The sequence below is a fragment of the Colias croceus genome, chromosome 29 (genome assembly GCF_905220415.1).
Source record: "Colias croceus chromosome 29, ilColCroc2.1".
In the NCBI taxonomy this organism is placed as follows: Eukaryota; Metazoa; Arthropoda; class Insecta; order Lepidoptera; family Pieridae; genus Colias; species Colias croceus.
In genome coordinates, this window is record NC_059565.1 from 3,858,027 (window position 1) to 3,884,015 (window position 25,989).

At 32.5% G+C, this 25,989-nt stretch overlaps 1 protein-coding gene across 1 annotated transcript; it reads right to left on the reverse strand.

Moving 5' to 3' along the window:
* Window positions 1-2,206: 2,206 nt before the first annotated feature.
* On the reverse strand, window positions 2,207-12,878 carry LOC123704470 (brain-specific homeobox protein homolog). Its single transcript, XM_045652866.1, has 5 exons — window positions 12,389-12,878; window positions 5,702-5,809; window positions 5,336-5,491; window positions 2,459-2,514; window positions 2,207-2,323 (listed from the first exon to the last, which is right to left on the reverse strand). The coding sequence occupies exons 1-5, from the start codon at window positions 12,678-12,680 to the stop codon at window positions 2,210-2,212; spliced, it is 726 nt and encodes a 241-aa protein (XP_045508822.1). The 5' UTR covers window positions 12,681-12,878; the 3' UTR covers window positions 2,207-2,209.
* Between the last annotated feature and the right edge of the window lie 13,111 nt (window positions 12,879-25,989).

The following is a 25,989-nucleotide window of genomic DNA, read 5'->3' on the forward strand; positions in this document are numbered from 1 at the left end:
CTTTTTAATTTGTATTTTACTTGTATTAACTAAGTACTCGATGAATATTTTATTTAAAATTAAGAATGCTTCAAAAAAACATAAACTATAGGTACTGTATTATACACTTTTTGGTAAAAAAGGTGTTTGAATGAACAGATATGTTTTCAAATACATTTGTAAATAATATTATATATTCTAACTTCTACCATAATTAAATATCAGTTCAAATATATAATTAACTATCTTATATAATATTATTTTACTTTTTTCCGTTGAGTTGAACTCAAACGCTCTGCATATAATGTTAATGACGTTTTTAAAAAACAAAGAGAGATTATTTTTCTTACCGTAAGTTTTTCATGGATAATAAGTATAAATCCATCTTACCTTTTAGTTAATAAACCAATGACAAATTATTTAAATGGATAAATTATACATATTTGTATTTATAAGCCGAGCCGTACACGGACTGCTCGAGTAAAACGTACAGGGACTGCTCGAGCGGTCGGTCGTTGACTGCTCGAGCTGTCGCTACAAGCCGCGTAGTTGACAGCTTGAAGCGGTCGCGACGGCTCGAGCAGTCCGTGTACGGCAGTGAATGAATGTTAACAGTTCGCGGTCTCGGCTTTAAGCCGTCGGTCTCAACTGCTTGAAGCGGTCCGTGTACGGCCGGCTTTAATTTTTATTGTTAGAATACGTCACTAAAATTATATACAAATGCAATTAAATTCAAAATGAACGGTTATAACTTATTCTTACAATTATCGACTATATATTATTATTGCACTTTTCTATTATATTACTATTTATGGGATCCTGGTGTCTATCAATTAAACCTAATTTAGTCACATTAATTGCCACTCATGTCATTTGCGTAACTCATGATACTCATGGTAAGTGTGTAAAACTCATGTTAATCTCTGCTCTCATTGGTCAAATAATAAAATAATATTAAGATAATGTTTCAATGAGTTTTGTAAAGAAAATTTTAATCGTTGTTTTGATCACACAGCATTTTAAAAGATTTACTGCGATCAATAAATGTATGAATTAATGTGACAAAATAAGGTTTAATAATAAATCTAATGGAAAAAGTTATGTATAGTCGAGCCAATTTAATAGGCAACATTTGACGTCTATCAATTTTATCTTCGAAGAGAGGTAACCTGCTTAAAAACATCGATTAAAGTGAATTAATTGATACGGATTTGAAACATTTGTCAATTCGAATTCACTAATTTATGATGATTTTTATTCACAAGTAATCAATGCATTCGATTCTAGATGTCAGATTTCGATTTTTAGAGTAACATCTCTGGTATTTAAAAAGAAAAAAGGTTTAATGACACAAAATTGTAGCGACGTCAGTTCTTCAAGTCAGAAATTGTTCATTATGTTTAGAATGGTTTATCAGTAAAATGAAACCTTAAAATTACTTCTATCGGTCATTATTATTATAAATATGTAATCATAATTGAAAAAAGTTAAGAAAATGTGCAGATCTAACAAAACGAAATATAATGTTATTCTATGTCGTCGTTACAAGGTTACGTTTTTGAATTTAGTTGAACTGTCAAATGTTGCCTATTAAAATGGCTCTACTATAGTAACAATTTAGTTAAAAAAATTAACGTAATTATTATATTTATGTTTCATGTTTAAATTACTCTTGATAAACTGATAATAAATAATTATTATTCTTATACGTAAAATCAGCTCAATTTTCACTACTTATATTTTTATATTACCTATATCTATTTGGTTAATTATTGACTATATTATTCTGTGACTAGAATTATTCTAGATTGAATTCTTTACAAAAATAAAATCAAAAAAATTCATAATATTAAAAAAAAACTTAACAGCTTTTGCAGTGGATTGTCACTTAAAATAATAAATAGTTTTATGTCTGGTAAAAATTGAAATGTACCTAAGTTGGCAAAAATATTCAAGAATTTAATTAGTTACATATTTTAAAAGAACAAGAAATTTTCCTCTGGTCAATTACCTACCTTATAAAATAAAAGTATTTGACAGTTCCAAATTCAAAAATTGTGATTGTAACCAATTCCACCACCAATCATTCCAATAAAAAAGTGATTGATAGTGATTCCTTAGCCAAACCTTTTTTTTTGCAGATTAAAATGGATTTATCAATTTGGAGGATTACTGACTCTTAAGTTTAACGATAGATTTTACGTCGACGAATAGTGATGTGCGATATATTTTACGTAGATGAATAGTGATGTGCGTAATTCGATTCGCCTACAATATCGATATCGCTATCACTGTGTTCTGAATCGGAGTCGGAGGTATGTGTTGTTGATATTCTGGAGTCTTCCTGTAGAATAATATTTACATTTAGAAATAAATATAAATGGTATAGAAAAGATTAGTGAAACTAAAGAGATGATAATTGATGATTAACTGAGATATCCTTTAGGTGCCTTTAGTCAGTCAAAATAAGTTAACTTACCTGTGTACATTTTATGCCAGTAGCTGATTTGGTTGTGAAATCTACAGCTGATGTGCCTGAGGAAAAAAAAGATGTATTCAGGATTTTACAATTTAGTATTTGAGATAACAAAGTCAGTTTGAACGTTACGGCCGCGGCGGCTAAAGGGGCTCTTTTTCTACGTCTTTATCTCTCACCGCGCGGCACAGCTAGTTTATTCTTATTCGTAATTTATAATAGTGAAGGTTCTCCTTTACAATCATTTTTCTTAATTCGTCATAATATTATCATTATGATTATACACCGTAATTTTTTTACCTCAAGACATATTTTCCAAGTTCCAACCATTACCTTACAACGCCCCTATTTAATCTCGTTGTAAACTTTTCAAACTAAATTAAGCTATAAGCTCATACGCCAAAGTTGAAATTCACTTAGCACAAATTCCGAGGCGCCCCGTTGCCATAGCAACGAAGACGTCAGCCATCTTGTCTTCGTAATTTAGTTATTGGAACGTCTTGAGTTGTGGCGGGAAAGCGACGATTCGAAATTTAATTTTCCCGTCTTTGAGGTTTGCTTCTCTCAATTAAGAGCAGAACGATAATACAGACGAATTTGTGCTCTATTGTGATTGACATAAAATGGTTTTTAGTATAACGTTATTTAATTAGCGCTGTGTGCGTAAGATCGTTCAGTATTATCCGGCTAATGAAAATTAGCAATCAATTTGAACGACAACTGAGATGATGAAATGCTTCTTAATTTGATCGTATATTAACGAGTAAAATCATTGAGGCATAATTAAAATTTTGTGATTATTCTGTTAATAAATATATTATGTAGGTAAACGAAATTAAATAAATGTTATTTATTAATAAGAGTAGTCAAACGTGTAGGTAGTTTCTTTTAAACTAGCTGCGCTCCACGGTTTCACCCGCGTGGCTCCGCTCCTGTTGGTCTTAGCGTGATGATATAATTATAGCCTATAAGGCTATAACCTTCCTCGATGATTGGGGTATCTAACACCGAAATAATTTTTCCAATCGGACCTTATAGTTCCTGAGTTTAACGCGCTCAAACAAAAAAAACTCTTTAGCTTTATAATATTAGTATAGATTACGATAAGGCATTTTGCTACATTTTTCTTTACAGAAGTTTAATTTGGGCCTATATCAAATTGCAAAAACTTGATTCAATCTTTTAATCGAAAGAGAAAAGGTACAATAATAATAATTAGAGTATTGTTGCCTTACTGTAGGAAATATTGTAATACTGTGGTATTATTTTGTAGGTACACAATATTGTACATATCCCTTAAATTATGTAACTATAACATAAACTCTTTAGCATAAACTGCATAGATCGAACTACTAATTCTGCGAAATAATTGTTCTAAGATAGCAAATAATCTAGCTTCTAGAACTTAGTAGGTATTCTTGTAAGTTTCAAACTAAAACTATTTGGATAGACGATACTTCATAAATAATTTGAAACTGCAATCTTGCTTGAAACTAAATTCCTATACTAGTAAAACGACCCGGCGTTGTGCAGATATAATTTCGAACTAACTTTCCGCCCGCGGCTTCGCCCGCGTTTTTCCGGGATAAAACCTATCCTATGTGTTAATCGAAGTTACCCTCTATATGTGTGCTAAATTTCATTGCCATCTATTCTGTAGTATTTGCGTGAAAGAGTAACAAACACACACATACACATCCTCACAAACTTACGCATTTATAAGTGGGATTATCATGAACTACAATTTTAGTTATCTTACTAGACTTTATATAAATTGGAGTTTGAAAATGATGAAAGAAAACGCATTTGAAGCAAGGATAATAAAGAATAGTTAACAAAGTATAAGAAAAATAATAGTACGAGAGATTTTAATATTTTTATATTAAGTATTTTTTATTTTAATATTTTTTCTGTACTTTGTACACATAGATCCAATTATGAGTAGGTACCTATCTCGTAGACGTTGATACGAATAAAAGATTTTTAAAATTAATAAAAAATACGCTTTGAATTGAGAACTTGCAAGGTAGCAGGGTTTACTTTTTACCTGTGCTAATCTTATAAACTACTAGATTTTCGCCCGCTGCATTACCCGCGTTTTCAAAGAATAACCCGCATAGTTCCCGTTCCTGTGAGTTTCCGGGATAAGAAGTGGGCTTTGTCTTATTCTGGGTCTTCAGCTACTTACATAGTACCAAATTTCGTTGCTAATCTTATAAACTACTAGATTGTCGCCCGCGGCTTCGCCCGCGTTTTCAAAGAATAACCCGCATAGTTCCCGTTCCTGTGAGTTTCCGGGATAAGAAGTGGGCTTTGTCTTATTCTGGGTCTTCAGCTACTTACAAACCAAATTTCGTTGTACTTAATCGGTTCAGTCGTATTTGCGTGAAAGAGCAACAAACATTCATCCATTTGTCCATCCTCATAAACTTTCGCATTTATAATACTTAGTAGTAGGACTGTAGGATTAGTAGCATTATCTTTTCGTCAAGGCTACCACAGCGAAAAGAGCTGTCCAAATCTATACTAATATTATAAAGCTGTCTAGTTTTTGTTGTTTTTATGATTTATTCTGCTATTCTGGACGGAGACAAATCCAACGAATCTAAAACCATGAAAATTGGTTCAGCAGAACTCGAGTTATAAGTGTTGGAACATACACGACTTTCTGAAGTGTTTGTTTGTTTGTATGTGCTAATCTCAGGAACTACTGGTCCGATTTGAAAAATTATTTCGGTGTTTGATAGCCCATTTTGCGAGGAAGACTATAGGCTATAACTATATATATCACGCTAAAACCAACAGGAGCGGAGCTACGCGGGTGAAACCGCGAAGCGCAGCTAGTGCTATATTTGGTCTATTTGCTTAACAATTTATTACCTTTCTGCTGCAGCTTTCTCATCTGTTTCTTATGCTTCATCCGTCTGTTCTGGAACCAGGTCTTCACCTGAGTTTCAGACAGGTTCAGCGCTCCGGCAAGTTCTACTCGTTCTGGTGTTGAGAGGTAGCGTTGGGATTCGAAGCGTTTTTCTAGACCTATGAGAAGTTAATTATAATATTTTTCTACAAGGAAATATATATAATAACACCTTTTTTGTACTACATTCTTGCAAATAGATGTAATTTTAATTTGAAAAAAATATGTCAAGAATTAGGTACTTATTAGACAATTTCTACAAAGTAATAATAGATATTTAAAAATATAACAATAATTAAATAATACCTAATATTTTTTACCCTACTTACCAGTCAACTGAGGGTCTGAAAACACAGTTCTAGCTTTCCTCCGCCGGCAGTGCTTCAACGCTGAGAGAGACAATTCCGACGGCGTAAATAAAGCGTGGTATGGTACACCTGTGTAATAAATATTTATGTAATTTGTATATAGTTTGAAAAGAAAAGAAGAAGAAAAGAAAAAATATTTATTGCCACATTAAGTTACACACACTTAAAAACTACTTACATTACTTAAAAAAATTAAGTAGAGAATTTACATGGCAATCGGGTCAGACTCAGCCATGCTGTCGGGCTTTAACACCTGAACAGCGCTGATTTTCAGTCTGCCCGTAAGTTTTTATTTCCGAGGCTCACTAAGTCTACATTAAAATACAAATACCAACCAAAAAACATTCTTTACAGTTCTAAAAATAATTTGCATTGTTATTATTAAAAATTACATACGAATAATATATTAAAACAGATTTATAGATAATTAAGTACACATTATTATGATTATATTAAATAAAATAAACACATATCTATGTATATACTTCGTTACTTATATATACTTAAAACATATAAATATATAGAAGGATATAATATTATATTAAATACATTTGTTTCATTTCATTTCAATGGCAAGAATAAAAAAAATTGCGTGTCAGAAGTGAAACTTCTTTGGCAAGATTCAACGGGAATCGAACCCGCGACTTTCGCTTACCTTAGCGTTTATTGTTAACACTATTAAAAGTTACGTACCACATAAATGTTCGTGTGAGCCGAGCACACGTGTCAGAAGTGAAACTTCTTTGGCAAAATTCAAAGATACCAAATCGTCGCCTTACGTAATGACGTGACGGTATTGCCATGACGCGACCTTGAAATTTCACTCTCAACGCGCCTAAAGAAGTTTCATTTTAAAAAGATCACGAAGTTTCGAATCCGCAACTTTCACCTGAAGAACGAAAGCGTCTTTCTGTGAAAAACGCGGGTTGGAATTCCGGTTTTTTATTATTTATTTCTGTTTTTAGTGCTATAATATGTAATAATGATTAATCTACCTACCTACTTTTATATTTATTTATTTATTTATTTATTTATTTATACTCTTTATTGTGCTGCCAAAATACATACAATACAAACAAAACTTATTCTAAAAGAAAAACAGCACAGAAGGCGGCCTTATCACTCAAGAGTGATCTCTTCCAGGCAACCAACTGATAGAAGGATAAATAATAAACTAGAAATAGGAGGTAGGTTGGTAGAAAGTATACGCAAAGATAAATAAATAATAATGTTATACATTGAATACTTCTAAAACAAAACTAATAACCTTTTCTCTTTCTTCAAAGTCACAACCTCAAACACCAATTTCAGTAAAAGCTCACTCCTGTCACACGCCAACAACAGCTCTGTGTCACTGTCCAACCATTAATTCTGTAGATAATATTAGATACTTGGGCATAACTCTGGATAAACTTCTAAATTATAAAACTCATATTGGTCTCCTAACAACTAGGGTCAGAAAACTTATTTATATTTTTAAAAATTTGAGACACGTCACGAACACTGCCGTTCTACGTACCGTCTACTATGCCTTGTGCGAATCTATTGTCACATACTGTATTGTATGTTGGGGAGGTGCCGCAAAAACCATACTGAAGCCCCTCGAGGTGGCTCAAAGAGCAGTTATGAAAGTCTCCACGTTTAAACCTATGCAGTATTGTACAACCGACCTGTACAAAGATTGAGAGTTCTCACCGTTAGACAACATTTTATTTTACAGACTATTATTTTACAACACCGATTAACACCTCTAGTTACAACCTCGTTTCGACGAAAGAACAAAATCTGCACTGTTCCTCAGCCTAATAGCATGTTCACCAAGAGGTTCTTTTACTTCCTCGGACCCTATTTGTATAACAAAATTAATGATAGTCTTAGCATCTATGCCTTACCGTATTCTAAATGTAAATTAACCGTACGCTTCTTTCTATTAGGAAAAACTTATGACGAGACAGAACAACTTCTTGAGATACTGGCTTAAGTGTAAACGTGACTGATCTTGCTTAGTGCTGATCGTGCTTATATCTATAATATAATATTTCAGACACACACACACACACACACACACACTTACACAAACACACGCACACACATACACATACACACACACAAATATATATACATTCATAAGATACAGTTTCATTCGCCACACCCGCATTCTCTTATACACCTTAAATTTTACACATTTTTTTTTTTCTCTTACTCCCTATTGTAACCAATTTTAATTTATAATAATGAAGTACTTGCTAAGAGGCTTTTTGTGTATTTATATTAGAGGCAAGCTGTTTCTCCTAAACACAGGTTGCCCAGTAACCTAGCTAGGGAAACATTGGCTTGTATAAATAATTGTTTTGGTAGCCTTTTTATTTATATACTTTTACATGTATATTAATTGTATACCTATTGTAATAAATTGTAATTGTAATTATTGTATGTATGTATGTTTAATAATAATAAATAAATAAAAATAAAATAAATAAAATAAAATACAAAGATAATAAAAATATTATTTAATAAAGATTATAAACTAAATACTATAAAATAAAAACATACATAAAAAAAATAAACATATCATATGTAAAATATATATATATGTACATACATATTATAAATACATATACAATAATACATATAAAATAATAAAAGACAAAGAACAAGGAGTCATTAGAGAAATAATATACATACATATAATAATACATATTATAATGAGCTAAATATGCTATACCGAGTCAAAAGCAAGATTTGAGTAATGATTTCGGACGAGATTTTTAAAACAAGTTAGGGATTGAGCTTGTCTGATGTTTATCGGCAGTTCATTCCAGAGGTTTATGGCAGTGACTGTAAAGGAATTACCAAAGAAATGTGTTCGATGAAAAGGAGTAGACAGAACAAGCCTATCGACCGAACGAAGAGAATAGCTTTCACAATGCAGGAAGTTAAATTTCATTTTGAGATAGGAGGGGGTCTTGGGGTCAAAAAGGATACGATACAGGAGAAGCAAATAATGCACATTCCGGCGAAGACGAATTGGGAGCCACTTGAGTTTCTTGCGGAAAGAGGAGACGTGGTCGTATATATTGTTATTGTATGTCGCATTTATATTGAAATCTCTTTAATAAATAAAATCTATACTAATATTATAAACTAGCTTCCGCCCGCGACTCCGTCCGCGCGGATGTCGATCTTCGCGTGGATGGTTTATTTATCCATTTTGAGTACCTCTGACAATAACATCTTATAAATATCTATTGGACCCAATTTCCAAATACGGCTAGGCCTATATAATAATACGCAACGTGTGTTCGCGGTTCTACGGAACAACGTCTATGGATAAAACTGAAAAATTAAGATTATTTTTTTTCTACGTATTTTTCCAGGATAAAAAGTATCCTATTTTACGCCCAGGATAATAAGGTATAATTATACCAAGTTTCATCGAAATCGAACCGCTAGTTTTTACGTGATGCCTTCACATACAGACAGACAGACAGACAGACAGACAGACAGACAGACAGACAGACAAAAATTTTTTTAATCACATATTTGGGTTTGGTATCGATCCAGTAACACCCCCTGCTATTTATTTTTTCAATATTTTCAATGTACAGAATTGACCCTTCTACAGATTTATTATATGTATAGATACGAAAGTAACTCTGTCTGTCTGTCTGTTACTCAATCACGCCTAAACTACTGAACCAATTTGCATGAAATTTGGTATGGAGATGATACCCGAGAAAGGACATAGGCTACCTTTTTTTGCGAAATATGTACCACGGGCGAAGCCGGGGCGGACCACCTAGTTGCTTATAAATTGAACTGAAGGGACTGCATTATGCCTATGTAAAAATAACCATCTATTGTGAATGTTGAAGATGAATCTGAATATAATAATTTCAACTTGTAGCATGAATTGCACTTTTTTGTACTGTACTTACTGTATTTAAATATTTTTTTTACCGAAAATCACGTCACATACTATAAAACAAAGTCGCTTATACTCTGTCCCTTTGTATGCTTAAAAACTACGCAACGGATTTTGATGCGTTTGTTTTTATTAGATAGAGTAATTCAAGAGGAAGTTTTAGTACATTATTTATTAGGTTTTAGCGGGGGAAAGCTAGTTTTGTTAAAACGAAACCATATGGTTCGAACTTACAAAAATTTATCAGATGTCATGTAGACCCAAGCTTCTCACTCTACACCATCTCTACACATACTAATTCTACGAGCTCTACAATTTTATCTTATAAATAACTAGCTTACCGCCCGCTGCTTCGCCCGCTTGGTCTATAATAAATTATATACTAAAACCTTCCTCTTGAATCACTCTATCTATTAAAAAACTGCATCAGAATCCGTTGCGTAGTTTTAAAGATTTAAGCATACAAAGGGACAGAGAAAGCGACTTTGTTTTATACTATGTAGTGATGTAGGATAGATCTCATGTATCTCTCAATCTCCACGTACGCGGTAGGGGTATAAGGCCTGGCTGTTAACCCCTGCCGCCGAAGGTGAACGGAGGCCAGCGTTGGGTTTTAGTGGGTATGGCTTCTCGCGAGTCCCACATACCCACTCACGCAGAAAAACTGCAGAGGGGGATGCGTAAATGCATTACCCAACGTTAAAAAAAAGGATAGATCTCATGTAGAGTCAAGCTTCTGGCTCTACATACTCTAACTGTACAAATTATACACTCTAAGTCAACAAAGATTTACAGGATACATTGTTGAGCTAAGCTACTAACTCTACTCCCGCTCACTACAAACTATACGCTTCCAATATCTACACTTTAACACGAAATCGATGCCAGCTCTGTTTCTGCAAGAGTATAACAATAAAATAATGTACAGTGAATTAATATCTCTGTTTCTTTACTGCGAGAATATAACAATAAAATAATGAACAGTGAATTAATAATTATTATTTATTAATAAGTGCCATGTGACCAGGAAACCATTATTTCTTATGTCTACAGTTTGTAAAGTTAACGATTATAGAATACTAGCTGCGTCCCGCGGTTTCCCCCGCGTGGCTCCGCTTCTGTTGGTCTTAGCGTGATGATATATCCTATAGCCATCGTCGATAAATGAGCTATCTAACACCGAAAGAGTTTTTCAAATCGGACCTGTAGTTCCTGAGATTAGCGCGTTCAAACAAACAAACTGTTCAGCTTTATAATTTTAGTATAATTATTAGAGTCTCCCTGTTACTTTGCTTCTAATTCTATATTGTTTCTGAAGACCATAGACAGAAAATCTTTGTAAGTATTATCTCCGCATTAACACTTAAAAAGCGGAGAATAAGAAATAAGATTATTCACATTATTTTGTTGCGAGTGCGTAGAGGTCTACGGCATCGCTACGACAATGTGAAAGACGCGGGTTCAAAATTCAAATCCCGCACGAATTCTTTATTCCAAAGGTTTTCTGTTCTTTAAATAATAAATAGACACTCAATTTAAATTTAAAATTTTGTAAGACAGACTGTGTTTTTTCTAATTGTAAGTTATATTAAATAAATTAAATATAAATATTTCAGGACAATTTTCACACACAGCACGATCTGATCCCATACTAAGCTTTCGCTTGTGTTATGGAAACCAGATGGCTGATAAACATACATAATATATAATTTTTAATACATACTTATACAGATAATTAACACCCAGACCCAGAGCAAACATCTATGTACCTACATCACACAAATATTTGCCCCGGGTGGGAATCGAACCCACGACCTCTGGCTTGGAAAGCAAAATAATATGTTTTTATTTATTTCCAGCAGCATGGCTTATGAATGATTAAAAATGTCTTATTTCTTTGAAAATAAATACATATAATAAAGACAAGACTTTACAGAAACAGCTAAGGGCGGCCTTATTATATTAGGTAGCGATCTCTACCAGGCAACCCTAACAATGACAGGAAATAGTGACTTAAAACTTTGTAACAAAATAACTTATTTTTTATCAAATATTGAATTGAGTCAAGCTTAACATTATAATTTCTATACGTTGATAATTTCACTATCAGTTTTAATACTATTACTTAGTGGATTTGAAGTGTGAATTGTGAAGTTATTTTATATAAAAACTACTTAACCGATTTGGCTGAAACTCAGCCCACAGGTGTAGATAACGATATTATTATTTATTAGCAACATAATCCTATAAATTCTGAATTTCATTATGATGATTGTATTCAATTATTTGATTCGTTTAGTCCAATCAAATCAAAGACAAAAAAACAATCGTCAATTTTGGTGGTCTACGAGTTCTGTGCTACGAGTCTACGAGTCTACGAATAACGGAAGTCTACGAAGTTTGTAGTTGTTATTTTTCCTTTACATATTCTTATTTATTTCATTATTGTTCCATGTTTCACTTTTTTCATTTTAATCATCTTATAGCAATACTTATAAGTTAATTTGAAAATGTACTGAACATTATATTTAATAGAAAATCTTCACGCAAAAATTATAATATTCAAATAGTCCAACAAAATACATTTAATATGATATTTTGATAATTTACGCTGTTGCCGGATACATATCAAATGCCTGTAGTGATTTTAAATGCACTTTTTTAATGTGTGCTCGTGTGTTTTTAATGTTTTGCGTTCAAAATGTTTCGTACAGTATATTTACCTTGTGATAAAAAGTACGGTGTCTCCACAGCCTTAAAAGTGTTTGGTGTGTGTAAATATGCACCTAAAGCCCCCATTGCCACTTGTAAATAGCCTTCTCTAGGTACATGGGGTCTTATTTCACTTGGAGTGGGGTAATACTTAGGTTCCCGCTCATAATCGAACCTCCTTGGATCTGGCTGTTTGAACTGTGTCCTTTGCCCACGGTACAGAATGTCTTCGATTAAAAAAGAAGTTTTCGCATTCTCTTGACGTTTGTCGCTCGGCGAATCGCTGCGTGTTTCTTGATTCATTTTGGCGCGCTTTCTTGTTTTTTTTTTACATTATTAAAAATTATTGTGGTGTAGGCTCTATATTACTCGCACTTTTATTAATAAATCAAACATTTCACAGTCGGTTGAAATGAAAATTTAAAACACAATAAAACCTTATTGAACTCTAAAAAACTAGGATGTTTTTTTAAAATAATGTCCACAGATTAAAAATAACCCTCTGTCATTAACAGCCCGGACTTCATTTAAAAATCTCGCGTACGTCGAAAATAACGTTCCGAATTTAACATTAAATTGATAATTATAACGTGGATAATTGTCGTTTTGCTCGTTGACGGCCAAAACGAGGCGATTTCGCCTGCGGACGGCGCTAAACTGTTGTAATGGGGTCGTAGTGTGGGTTGATCGGGGTTGGTACCGCCCCTTCGGGTGGCTTAGTGTTGGCGGGAACTGTGACGTTTCTTTTTTTTTATTCACGTTTTTACGCGGGCGCGGGCTTTTTTTTAATTTTTGATCGATGGATGGTGTCGATTTTAAGATTATTATAGTGTTACTGTCTAATTAATACGAATAACAAATTATTTAATAAATAATATTAATAAATTATTATTATTATTGAATTTTTACAGGAACAGTAGAGCAGATGATCGAAGGCGTGGAAGATAATCTGAAAGGTAAAACTTAAAATATCATATCCAATTCAAAAAAGAAAAGATCTAAAAACAAATTTTGTCGAGTCAAAAGTTAATTAACGTCTTCATATTATTTTATCTTAAAATTATGTTCATCTGTGACTATACTGTGTAGGTATTCATGTTAAATATAGAGTTATTACGTTTCATTTAAATCAGTTTAGTCGTTTTGCACTATTGCACAAAAATCATTCAACGATCAATTTTTGAGTAAACTGAAATATTAATTTTTTCAACAAAACTCTTTTTAAATGAACTATTGATCGAACTTATAATTAGATTAATAAAAGAAGGATGTAAATCATCTTACCAATCCTTCTTATCGTAATTACAGGTGCATTTTATTAAATACTAGCTGTTCCCCGCGGTTTCACCCGCATTGCTCCGCTCCTGTTGGTCTTAGCGTGACGATATAGACGAGATAGAGCAGCCTTCCTCGATGAATGGGCTATCTAACACCGAAAGAATTTTTCAAATCGGACCAGTAGTTCCCGAGATTAGCGCGTTCAAACAAACAAACAAATATTAAACAAACAAACCAACTCTTCAGCTTTATAATATTAGTATAGATTTAATCGTTGTAACAAAAAACGTCAAAAATAACGTTAATATTCAGTTTCCTTAAAAATATCTGAAAACGTTACTTAAGGTAAAAGCACCTAATACGGAGGTATTTCGCAACATTTGAAAGTAAGTATCAAATTTAAGCATTTGTAAGTCTTTCTAAAGGTGCCAAACCACTTTATCGTTAAAAGTGGAACTTAAATTTTGTATTGCTGTTGAGTCTATGTTTATTTTCATGATATTTCTTATTTTAAAAAAATATTTAAAGAGTCAGGTCGATTTTCCCTAATACGGAGGTATGATTTTGGTCAGAGCCTAATACTGCGGTAGGCGGCTCCTATTACGGAGGGTCAGAAATTATATTCATTGAAGTTCCGTACAAATAATATTTGTTAAATAATAAGAATGTGTTAGTAAAGTAAATTGTAAGATTTTTATTCATTGACCATTGGTTTGATTACGTTGATTCACTTTTAATGTGTTTCATTTATGCTTTTAGTTTTATCGAAAAAAAAAAACACGCATATCAAATAAGAATCCACAAAAACAGACACAAAACTTCTTATTTATTTACGCTACCCTAAATCTGGTAATTTTAAGTTCTATGAATAGGGCCGTAATAGGAGATCATATAACCTAATACAGAGTTACCTGGAAATATCTACCACCGTAATAGGAAAACTACTCGTGTTTTTAATAATCCTAATTCTGACCCATCAAAAATTCGATAAACAAGAGAGTGTAAATGCTTAATCAAATGATAACAGTTTTTTGGCTCAGATGTGTAAAACTCAAATCAACAGTTATACAAAATAAATGATTTGTGATACATTAAAATACACCTTCCTATTTTTACACCTTCTAAGAAACAAACATTTTGTAATCAACCGTTTTCATATTTAACTGGATTTCTAATTAAGAACACATACCGCAGAATATGGTTTCTAATTTATCCGATTAATAATTATTTCAACTAATCTTGGAATTAATTCAATAAGTAAATAAAATGAAAGTTATAAACAAATAAACATGCCCAGTATTTTTCCTATTTCGGAGTTATGCCACCGTATTAGGATTAACCCCTCAGCTGTCGCGGCGCGCCGCCTCGAAAAGGTGCTGTCTGTCGGGCAAATTCGAGCGTTCGGCGCTGATTTGCCGATTTTTTTCGATATTAAAATTTGTGATATAAACTTTAACCTGTGAGACTCTTATAAATTTTGATGCTAACTAGATAACCAAACTTTATATTAGTTACCTTACTTACTCCCTGGCATGTTTATTTTACTTATTAGAAGCATTTTTTCCCACACATTTTGAATAAATGTGACATTGTACAGAAAAATACTCATAAAAAAATAATATCAAGGTATTTTAGATTTTTATTTTTGTATTTTCATACTAGAATAAATAATCTTTTGAGTGAATATAACAAAAACATAGGTTTATATTATAAAAATTCGAGAAAGTTGAGTATGAATATCATCGTTTACGCATGAACATAAGCGGGCGCGATCCCCAATCATGTTCATACAAATACAGACTTTACAGGGTGCTCCAAAATTACAACATTTCAAAATTTTTTGCTACTTGTTTTTATTTTTATTTTAATCAAAACTAGATAAAAACTAACAGTAATTTTTACTTTTTGGAAATATTTAGGTTTTTATTAATGTTTAAAAATCGTCTTATTCTTAAATGACGTCATTCTTATGGTGGGCTTTGTTCTAACGTCTGTATGTATAACGTCTCCACATCAATTTGAAATTCTAATTTATTTTCTCTGAAAATTTGCGATTAAGAAAATATTTTTTGTGGTAACATCAAGGTGTTTTAGATTAACTTTGTGTCTGTACTATTTATATACTCATGTGGTTGTAATTGTAATGTGTGGTGTTGACGCCAACATTGGCCAATAAATAGGAATATTTGCAACTTAGCACAAATAACGTTAACTTCTGTTCATTTTTCGTTCACACAACGACCTCCTTGAGACGATGATTTATTACCACGAGGTTCCACTCGAATTTGATCAGGAAAGTAATGAAAGCTAATCGGTCAAACTGTATTAAAATCGGTTCAGTAGTTTAGGGAGTCCAAAGTACACAAACGGCATGAAACTTAAAAATATTTTGATTGGAATAAAATAAAACGTCTAATTTGTAGAATTTCATGAAGAATCCTGGTATCAGGAATTAAAAGCTGTTTCCTGAAATTCCCAGACACTGATCGTGTAAGTAAGTATTATTATCTGTTCATTTCACAAAGTATACAGAGTTATATTTTCTTGATTTCAAATACTGTTACGTCAAATGGATCGTTGTTCCATTTAAATTCTCTTTTATTGATACTCAAATGCTTACGAATCGGAAAAAGGTAATCCTATCAAATAGTTAGTAGTTAGTAGCTAGTTACTGAAAATTAAAATATCAAGGCGGAAGTTTATTTAGGTTTACCTAACAAATAAGAAAATATTGATTATGTAGTTTTAGACAGCAATGTGATATCTTCAAATTAAAAATTGCATTCTTCTTCTGGGTAATAGTTTTGACACCAAAAATACAATAATTGTTATCGCTAGTCATTTACAAAATGAGACGATAGATTTATATTTGCAGGCGAGTACGCCTGCAAATATAAATCTATCTTCTTGCAGTAGCAAATGATGCATTTAATTCGTTTTATTAAATCTGTAATGTTCCAAGGCTATTTAAAGTCATGAATGCAAAAAAATAATCGTCTTCAGACAGCAATCTACATGTATAACGTTCTGCCTACGAATGTACTACATATAGTACATAAGAATAAAAAACCGGCCAATTGAGAGGACTCGCACAACTATGGCTCGGAACTAACCAATTTTTTATCATGTTGTAACTCCAAAATTTTATGATTTTCGAAATTATTCCCCAATCTGCGCTATAAGAGCTTATTTTACCCCAATTTCAAAACTCTACGTACACGGGAAGGTGTCGATTCCCTTGCGAATGTCGAAATTTGCCAAAACTGGCAGCATAAACGGCTGTATCTTTTGATTGCGTTGGTTTATAAGTTTGATTTTTTCACAGCTTCAATCGACTCGAAGTAATCAATATAAATTTCAGTAAAATGTCACATCACGCGCTCCTTTGAAAATGAGTCTTGACAGACAGTCAGAAAGATGGGCAGATGGGATGGACAGACGTAATCTTATTAGGGTTCTGGACCCTTAAAAACCAAACCCTTTGAGATGCAGCCGATAATACTGCAATTTTTAAGCAAATTTTGACATTTGCAAGGAATCAAAACCGACAGGGTAATTCCCAAGTACATAAATTCTTTAAATTTGGAAAAAAGCAACGTTTTATAAAAACAGATATAACTATATTAATAATTGCAAAGAACATGATTTTTTAATTGCCATTTACAAATAAAAAAAATAATAATTTCAACTTACAACTTATATGAACGCCTACATGAATTAACTTGATATTCACATTAAAAACTCAGATTTACAATTTAAGCTGTAACTAAATCAACGCAATCAGAAGAAATAATATCCATATTCGGCATATTCTGAAAACCGCAACTACTTGTAAGGGAATCAAAACCTATGGGGTACTTCCCGTGAACACGTTGTCAAAAGTTAAGTGGACTTGGTTAAAAGCAAGGTATTACAGCGTCAGCACAGATAAAGAAAAATTCACAAAAAAAAATATAAATTTAAAACATAATAAAAAGGTAGATAGGTTTGTTCGGATTCCTTGAAGAGCGAATTGTATTGAGGTTCAAAACTCTAAAAAACATTCTTCCAGTTTTAAATAAATAACCCCAAGATATGTATGTGGTGACATCTATGAACTATCAGGGTTTCAAAAATCGAAATAAAAGACAACTCCCGTGTTGTCGTTCATTTTGAAATTGTGAGACGACAGAAAAACAAAATAAAAACAGTTAATCAAACATAATATATGCCAACGTAATCAAAAGATACAACCGTTTATACTGCAAATTTTCATAACTTTCGACATTTACACGGTTATCAAAACTTACTTTCCGTGAACAGTGTCTTGAAATTTGTTAAATAGCAACGTCATATAGCACAGATAAAGAATTCTAAAATCTGAATTAAAAGATACTCTACAGCATAATAAAAAAAATAAGTTCGTACGAAGCCCTCGGTGCGCGAGTCCGACTCGTACTTGGCCGGTTTTTTATTTTTTCTAAAACTTAAGGTTCCCCAATTAATAAAAATAAAGTGTTAAATTTCTCTTCGAGTTTGTTCTACACAAATTACATAGTATCACTTTGTCCTATATATAGGCATGGATATAGGTCATAGTGAAAACCATTGTTCCCCATGTAGGTATTTCACTAATTTTCCAGCATATATACACTTTTAACCATAATATACTAAAATTAAAAGAATTCCTGAAAATGTTTCAATTTACAAAATTCTCTGGAATTTTTTCGTAAGCAGAAGGTTACGGACTATAATTTTTGTAGTTGATTATGTATATCGTTTTTAACCTGAGGACAATAAATACCACAAAAAGGATACCTTTCAATATAAACAAAACATATTATTATCATGTACATTTTATTTTGTATGAAAATGAAAAATTTAAATGAAGACGAATTTAAAAAAAAAGTAACGTTGAATTTGTGAACATCCTGTATGCGGATTTTACGGGGAAATTATTGTCGGTTCTGATTTGAAAACGAAATATCTCTAAAATGGAACACAGTATAAAATTTTGAATTATATCATTAAAATCTTCATAAAATTTCTCGTAAAATGATATAAAGAACAAATACAATATGTAAAAAAAAATATGATTTACCAGGGGTCAAAAACTAAGCAACGTACAGTTAAATGGTAGATACATGTTTGAAACCATTATTTATGGTATAATTGTTGGTAATTTTCATTATTTGGGCACATAAACATTAGGTTATATAGTCAATAATAATAAAAAGAGCAATAAATAATTACCGTTTTTCCACTTTCCGAAAAATTTTACATTTTGTAAAACTTTAAAAGTTAAAATTTACTCGACTAAAGTATGACATTATTACTGTTATATTTCGAATATTTATCGGTCAAATTATTAATGGATGGACTTTAAATATTCAGTAATTCATAAGCTATCAACTAAATAGTCGTTTATGCAGATTTGAACTATATTTGCGTTACAATGAGCCAATTTCCAACCGGCGGTGATTTGGCACAGATCTGTGCCCCGACAGACTACGGGTACAAAATTTTTGGCACAGATCTGTGTTCCGACAGACGAGGGTTTAATCTATAAAATTTGTATCGTATTACGGCGGTATTTTATTTCTTATTTTTTGGGTAGAAAATGACTTACAAATATGAAACAAGCTATTTAAATAGTGAGTGTTATAGTAGGAAAATGCAATAAACAATACATATACAAACTTGAACGGCTTATTAATACGAAAAACTTAGTTTATAAATATTAGTGTACTTACTTTTGTTGTTTCGCGTTTGTATGGAAACACCTCTCATGTCGATGCCGTTACACAGATTGATTGATCTTATTGTGTTGTCTATGTGCTATACTTGCAAACGTTAGTTAAGTCATTGAGTAATAAATTTGGAATAAATAGTTTACGTTTTGGTGTACTTAAAATTAATAAAACAGGAATAAAACTCGAAAATAGAAATACCACCGTATTAGGAAGCGATTTTGACTACCGCCGTATTAGGAGCCTTTACCTTATTCCTTGCATAAAACGACGGCATCTCCCTATTCAGTTGTAAGATATAGCTATAAGTTTGAAATGATGTGCGATCATCCATGCAAAATCGGTGTAGCTGGATGAACAAGATTTGATACTTGGAAAAAATTTCATAGTATTTTATTCATAGTATTAAAGTCTCTTTCCGACGCCTGTATGTATATGTCTTGCGCGCTAGCTCTAACACTACCCTGATATAAACTGATTTTTGATGCCATTTTTTTTAATAGTAAATGACACGCTCCAGGAATGTTTTAGTATATATTTTATTAAGTTAAGTTTTAGTCCAAGCGAAACCGCGGGCGGAAAGCTAGTATGTTAAAAGTCTGCATGCATTTCTATTTTGTTCTCAGAGAAGAGAAAATTAAGAAAATGCTCATGGTCATTTGTTTTAAAATTAACCCGTTTGAACTTTGCATTTGCTTATTAAGAACAATGCACTGTTACCTACTACTGCACATATTATGTAGGTATATAATGTCTATTTGATTGTATGAATTGGCGATTTTTTTATGTTGAATAGTCCATATTTATATCTATTTGTTTTTACAGCGGGCGAGCGGGAATGAAAAATGTTGCACGAAAAAAGAAAACATACCCAATATTAATTTCTTTATGCGAACGAATGCAGTTACATTGGGCAACTATAATAAATTAATCATTATATCAATTGAATGATCATGAAAAACTAAAATTCTGAATTGTTATTTTAGAAGTAACATGTACTTATTTTAAACTTCTGCAAATAAATATTTTATTTAATACCAATTTGCCATTAAACACATTATTTAATTTCTTAATTTAATCCACTACAATAAAGTATCAAAACTACCGCATCCCTCCACCCCGATGTCACCCTAATCCCAAAAGGGGTGGAAACGAATCGACCAATGGCAGCCCCGGAGCGCGCGCATCACATTAATTCTTACCAATCAGAGGCCGCCAATTAGGGATAAAATCACAGATTTGGGGTCGATTGCTGCCGTTTGTCGTGTTATCGCCGTTTATGGATTAGCTATTATAAGCACGCGGGTTCACCTGTATTTTATGAAATAATTTTATATTTCTTTAATTAATTATTATATTAAGAACTAGCAGTCCGCCCCGGCTTCGCCCATGGTACATGTTTACGTTTTATCTCCTTAAGAACCATCCTCTATCCATCCTACTTCAAGGAATATTATACAAAAATAACTTACGAAATCGGTTCAGCCGTTTTAGAGTTTTGCGCTCAGCAACACATTGGGCGATTCATTTTTATCACAGCTAAATATAGATAGTATGAATAAAAAAATTTTAAGGCTCTACACCTACATTCTACATGTCATGCTCTCTCATTTTAATTTACTAATTGCTCGCAGCTTGCAGCATCGTGCTGGTAAATAGTTTTTTGGTCTAATTCGTCCAGTATTGTTTAGTAATTCTGACGTTATAGAGTAAATAACAGCCATCTTTCTTCGCATTGCATTATAGACCGACTACAAAACTAAATACACTTCTCAAAATAAACTAAGTATTCAACCGAACAATCAGTAATTGTACTCAATTTGTCGCATAATTTAATAACAAATGAAAGCCAAATCTTGCAAATTGCTAGAATTCATTTAATCTATGCCCCGTGTGAGCACGCGCGCCGACAATCAAACGTAATTTTATTATCTATGGTAAATATATTTTGACAGCTATAATTGTTGGAGGGGGATTCATATTGTTATGATTTAATATACTTTAATTATACGTGTATTCTTGGGAGAATTAGTTTATTGTATAGCTTTTGGCTACGAGAGCTTTTGAGATTTACCCGATAAGTCCCTTGAGATTTTAGAAAACCTACAAGAAATAGACCGAAACTTATAATATATGTATTATAATGTATTATTTACTTGTAATAATAGAGAAATATATCACAAATATCTGCTCAGTAGTTTTGTTTATACAGGGTGTCCCACTGTTGGTATACTAAGCTCAAATGCGGTTATAGTTTTCCATACGCTGAGTTCTAAAAAAATACTTATAAAATTCCAGACGTAGTTTTTTTTCAAATAGATGATTTCTTAAAACTCTATGTGTACACTCTATGTGAGCTATAATTTTAGATTGTGTTTTCATAGACAATTAAATGCTCACCTATGCGAAGCATTAAATGCCGGCTGCGCGAAGATAGAGAAGAAAACATGTATTTTAAGGAAAAATTAGGCAACAATTTTTTTGGCGTAATTTTCTTGTTTAAGTATTTTTTACGTGATCAGTGTATGCAAAACTACAAGTCCCTTCGCGCTTAGTATACCGATAGTGGGACACCCTGTATATTGTATATTACTTGTATTTACTAGGACCTATAATAAAGAAATATTTCACCAATATCGGCTCAGTAGTTATGTTTATATCTCAAGCAAAAATCGGAAATCTGAAAATGATGTAACTACTAAAGATAAGTAGGTAGTTATATAATGAACTAGTGGTCCGCCCCGGCTTCGCCCGTGGTACATATTTCGCAATAAAAGGTAGCCTATGTCCTTTCTCGCGTATCAAAATATCTCTATACCAAATTTCATGCAAATTGGTTCAGTTGTTTAGGCGTGATTGAGTAACAGACAGACAGCTACATGGCTACATACCTACATCATACTGGCTACGACTGGCTATTATTATAATTAAACCTTCCCTCTTCTCTCAAGGATCTATTGTTTCACGAAAAAAATTATCAAAGCTTATTCATATGTTTATTTGTAAAATAAGTTAAGGTTTTTTTAATAAATATCAGTACCTATTTTAGAAGTTACATAATAAAACGATTAATCAAACATTTATTGTTTTATTTTCAACCCTAAACACTTGAATAAAAAAAAATAAAAAGAACATGGCGTCGATAAAAAACTGATGTGTTACGTTGTCATCAAATGCCTTTCAATATTTAGCATCCGAGGGCCTCTCCAGTTGACCGCGCATGTTTTCCCATAATTAGGCGTGGGAACCCTAGCACACCTTGTTGTATAGGGCTGCCTATCGGACGTAAATAAATTATGCGTGTTTTACACTTTTCAATCAATTTAACTGATAATCTAAATCGGTCCGATATCCTTAGTAGGCCTATTTGTAGTCCGGTGCGTAAGTTATGAATAAATATAGATATCAGATCATATACAGACTATTAAAAATTACCTCCATTGTTAAAATTCTGAATAACAACATTTTTAGCAAATGAAAATCGATCACAGAAACAGATCAAAGAGTCATCATTATTTTATTTGTAAATAAACAATATTTAAAAAATGTTGCTATTATTCAGCCTTCCCTTTTATTCCATCAGAGAACACGACATTTTTCGATCATTAAAACGAATCTGTGACAGCCCTACATCTAACCGTGTCGTATCAACAATCAGTAACATAGGGTTGACTCTTCAAGCTTGCTAATTGGCACATAACCCAGCGAATGCTTGAAATCTTCAAGTAATTGCCTTTTATCGTGTGTGTATTGATAAATAATCGATATTTGCATAGTCAACTGTAATCTTCTCTATCTCTATATTTATAAAATTCTTGTTTCACAATGTAAGACCGTTAGAATGGCTGGACCGATTTTAATAAAATTTTATGTGCATATCGTGTAGGTCTAAGAATCGAACTATGTATTTTTCATACTCCTAAATTTAGGGCAGAACAACGTTTGCCGGGACAGCTAGTTGTAAAAATCCATGTATTATCCTATGATATATAAAAGAGCTAGATACGTTACCCGCTCTCTATTTCGGCAAGAAAAAACTCAGGTAAGTGCCCGAGTTTCACTTAGTCACGCACCATTCAGCGTCGTGGCTGGACGTTCTTTTTGTATTTTAATCGGCAGTTGTTATTACGAAGTACATGAGTGAGACATGTATTATGTCTCGTGCGTGAGAGTGAAAGAGAGAACAACTGTATTGGTGATAATGCGTTAGTAAGTAGGTATGTATTAATTACGCTGTTTTTTAGTGCAATGATGTTGGCGTATGCCGCGTCTACCTACTAGTATAATAGGTCATTGGTATTATCTATGATTATAATTTGCTAGCTGCGCTCCGCGGTTACACCCGCGTCGCTCCGCTCCTGTTGGTCATAGCGTGATGATACATAATAGCCATCCTCGATGAATGGGCTATCTAACACCGAAAGAAATTTTCAAATCGGACCAGTAGTTCCTGAGATTAGCGCGTTCAAACATACACACTCTTCAGCTTTATATAATATTAGCATTAGCATAGATTAGCAGCACGGAAACAAAAATATTATATTGAATTTAAAAAAAAATGTATGTAAAAAATGTAAATAATTTATGTAAAAAATTACAAAAGTATATTCTAGAGTTTGAAAAATAGAAAATCAAGATATACATTAATTCCTATCCTTAAGGTGATTGCTACGATCTGTTCCCAGCCAATGTCCCGCTAGATGGCGCTGAATTCTACATTTCTAGTTTATTTGAGTTTTTGCGTAATTGGAAAAGATTAAGGTCGTAGGAATAGTCATGGCGATTACTGAATATTATATTTTATTTAAATATGTCATATCATTGCCTTAAAATCCACCCAATTCGGTAAAACCATGCGTTTTAACATCTGTCATTGCATACAGGGTCGTTTACACACACAGACGTATACAAAAATGATAAAGATTGAACTCTAGATGGCGTGAATGTAAAACAAGTTTGGCGTGTATGTATTTGAGTAGTTAGTAGCATATTATATTCTGAATTTCTGATCCATGCCTATTCACTCAAAACTACCTAATAACACTAATGATTTGTAACAGTAAATTATTTCAATAGGTAGGTATTTGAACATTTCCCAACAAGACGTAAGAATAATTATTCGTAGGTATACAAGATACAATAACAAATCTAATACACTATTTATTATTTTATTATTTACTAGCGGTCCGCCCCGGCTTCGCCCGTGGTACATGTTTACGTTTTCTCTCCATAAGAAGTAAGAACCATCCTCGTACTTCAAGGAATATAATAAAAAAAGAATTATCGAAATCGGTTCAGCCGTTCTCGAGTTATGCGCTTACCAACACATTTTGCGATTCATTTTTATATTAGACTAGCGGTCCGCCCCGGCTTCGCCCGTGGTACATGTTTACGTTTTCTCTACATAAGAACCATCCTCGTACTTCAAGGAATATAATAAAAAAAGAATTATCGAAATCGGTTCAGCCGTTCTCGAGTTATGCGCTTACCAACACATTTTGCGATTCATTTATATATATATAAGATTATGTGAAAATAACCAGGAAGGTGAAAAACATATTTACGAAAACATAGTAACATATGGCTGTCGCTACAATAATAATTATATTTCAATTTTATCTTTTTATACCTAGTAGAACTGGCCGACGAATAAAAAAAATCGTATTAGAATACAATATATTACGGAACAAAAAAAGGATTGTAACTGAATTAGGTAGGTATGTTTGTTTCTGGGCGCACCGTTTTCGACGACGCGACGCGACGCGCGACGTAAGCGTATAGGTATAGGTACCTACTTTGCTAAAACAAACTAATAAAATTGTGTGTCTGTCTGAAAATTCGGAAAAGCATATTTTGCAAGTTTGTGATTACTTTGATAGTTTACCGATTTATAATAATTGTAATTGTAATTGTATAATATATAATTTGCAATGTGGTGAAATTTCATAAAAATCACGGGCCAATTTTTTGTTTTTAATCCCACCGAAAATATAATTGCGTTATTAGAATAATTAATTACTATACCTACCCACGATCAATTATTACAATATAGTCTCAAATGCATACTAGAGAAATATTGCAATTTGATTCAATTAAAATGCATAGCATACAAAAATAAATTCACAACACAAGAAATTCCGCGCGCAAATCATAGCGCGTGTCAATGAAATCAAGAATGTTTTATATCAAGCCGACGCGGACGAGCGACGACGCGACGCCGAACAAAAGTACCTACGACGGACGACCACGCTTCGAGTTGCCAAACACACAGCCAAACAACAATAATGAGTAATAAATTGTTTACAAAAAAAACAAGTTTTCCATTTTTCTGTATGAGTAGACAGAACTTCAAAACGCCACCTGCTACGGTTTATATTATGAACGATGGTTATAAAAATAAAAGTTATATTTGTTGGTGTAAACTATTTTATTGATCAATAATTTTGGAATTTAAAACTGTCAACATTGATTACAATAAAACGCAGTTTTATTTTATTACACTATTGTTTTTTTTATCAAAACATGTATTTGAAGTACCATATAATATTATGCTGATCCAAGCATTTTCACTCAAAACTAATATGACTAATGATTTGTAAAAGTAA

Excerpts from the sequence above, each read along its gene's own strand:
- LOC123704470 (XM_045652866.1), bottom strand. The coding sequence starts at position 12,680 with ATGAATCAAGAAACACGCAGCGATTCGCCGAGCGACAAACGTCAAGAG. Across the intron at positions 5,810-12,388 it reads ACCGTACTTTTTATCACAAG|GTGTACCATACCACGCTTTA; the intron begins GTAAATATACTG and ends TTTATTACACAG. Across the intron at positions 2,324-2,458 it reads CTGGCATAAAATGTACACAG|GAAGACTCCAGAATATCAAC; the intron begins GTAAGTTAACTT and ends ATTATTCTACAG.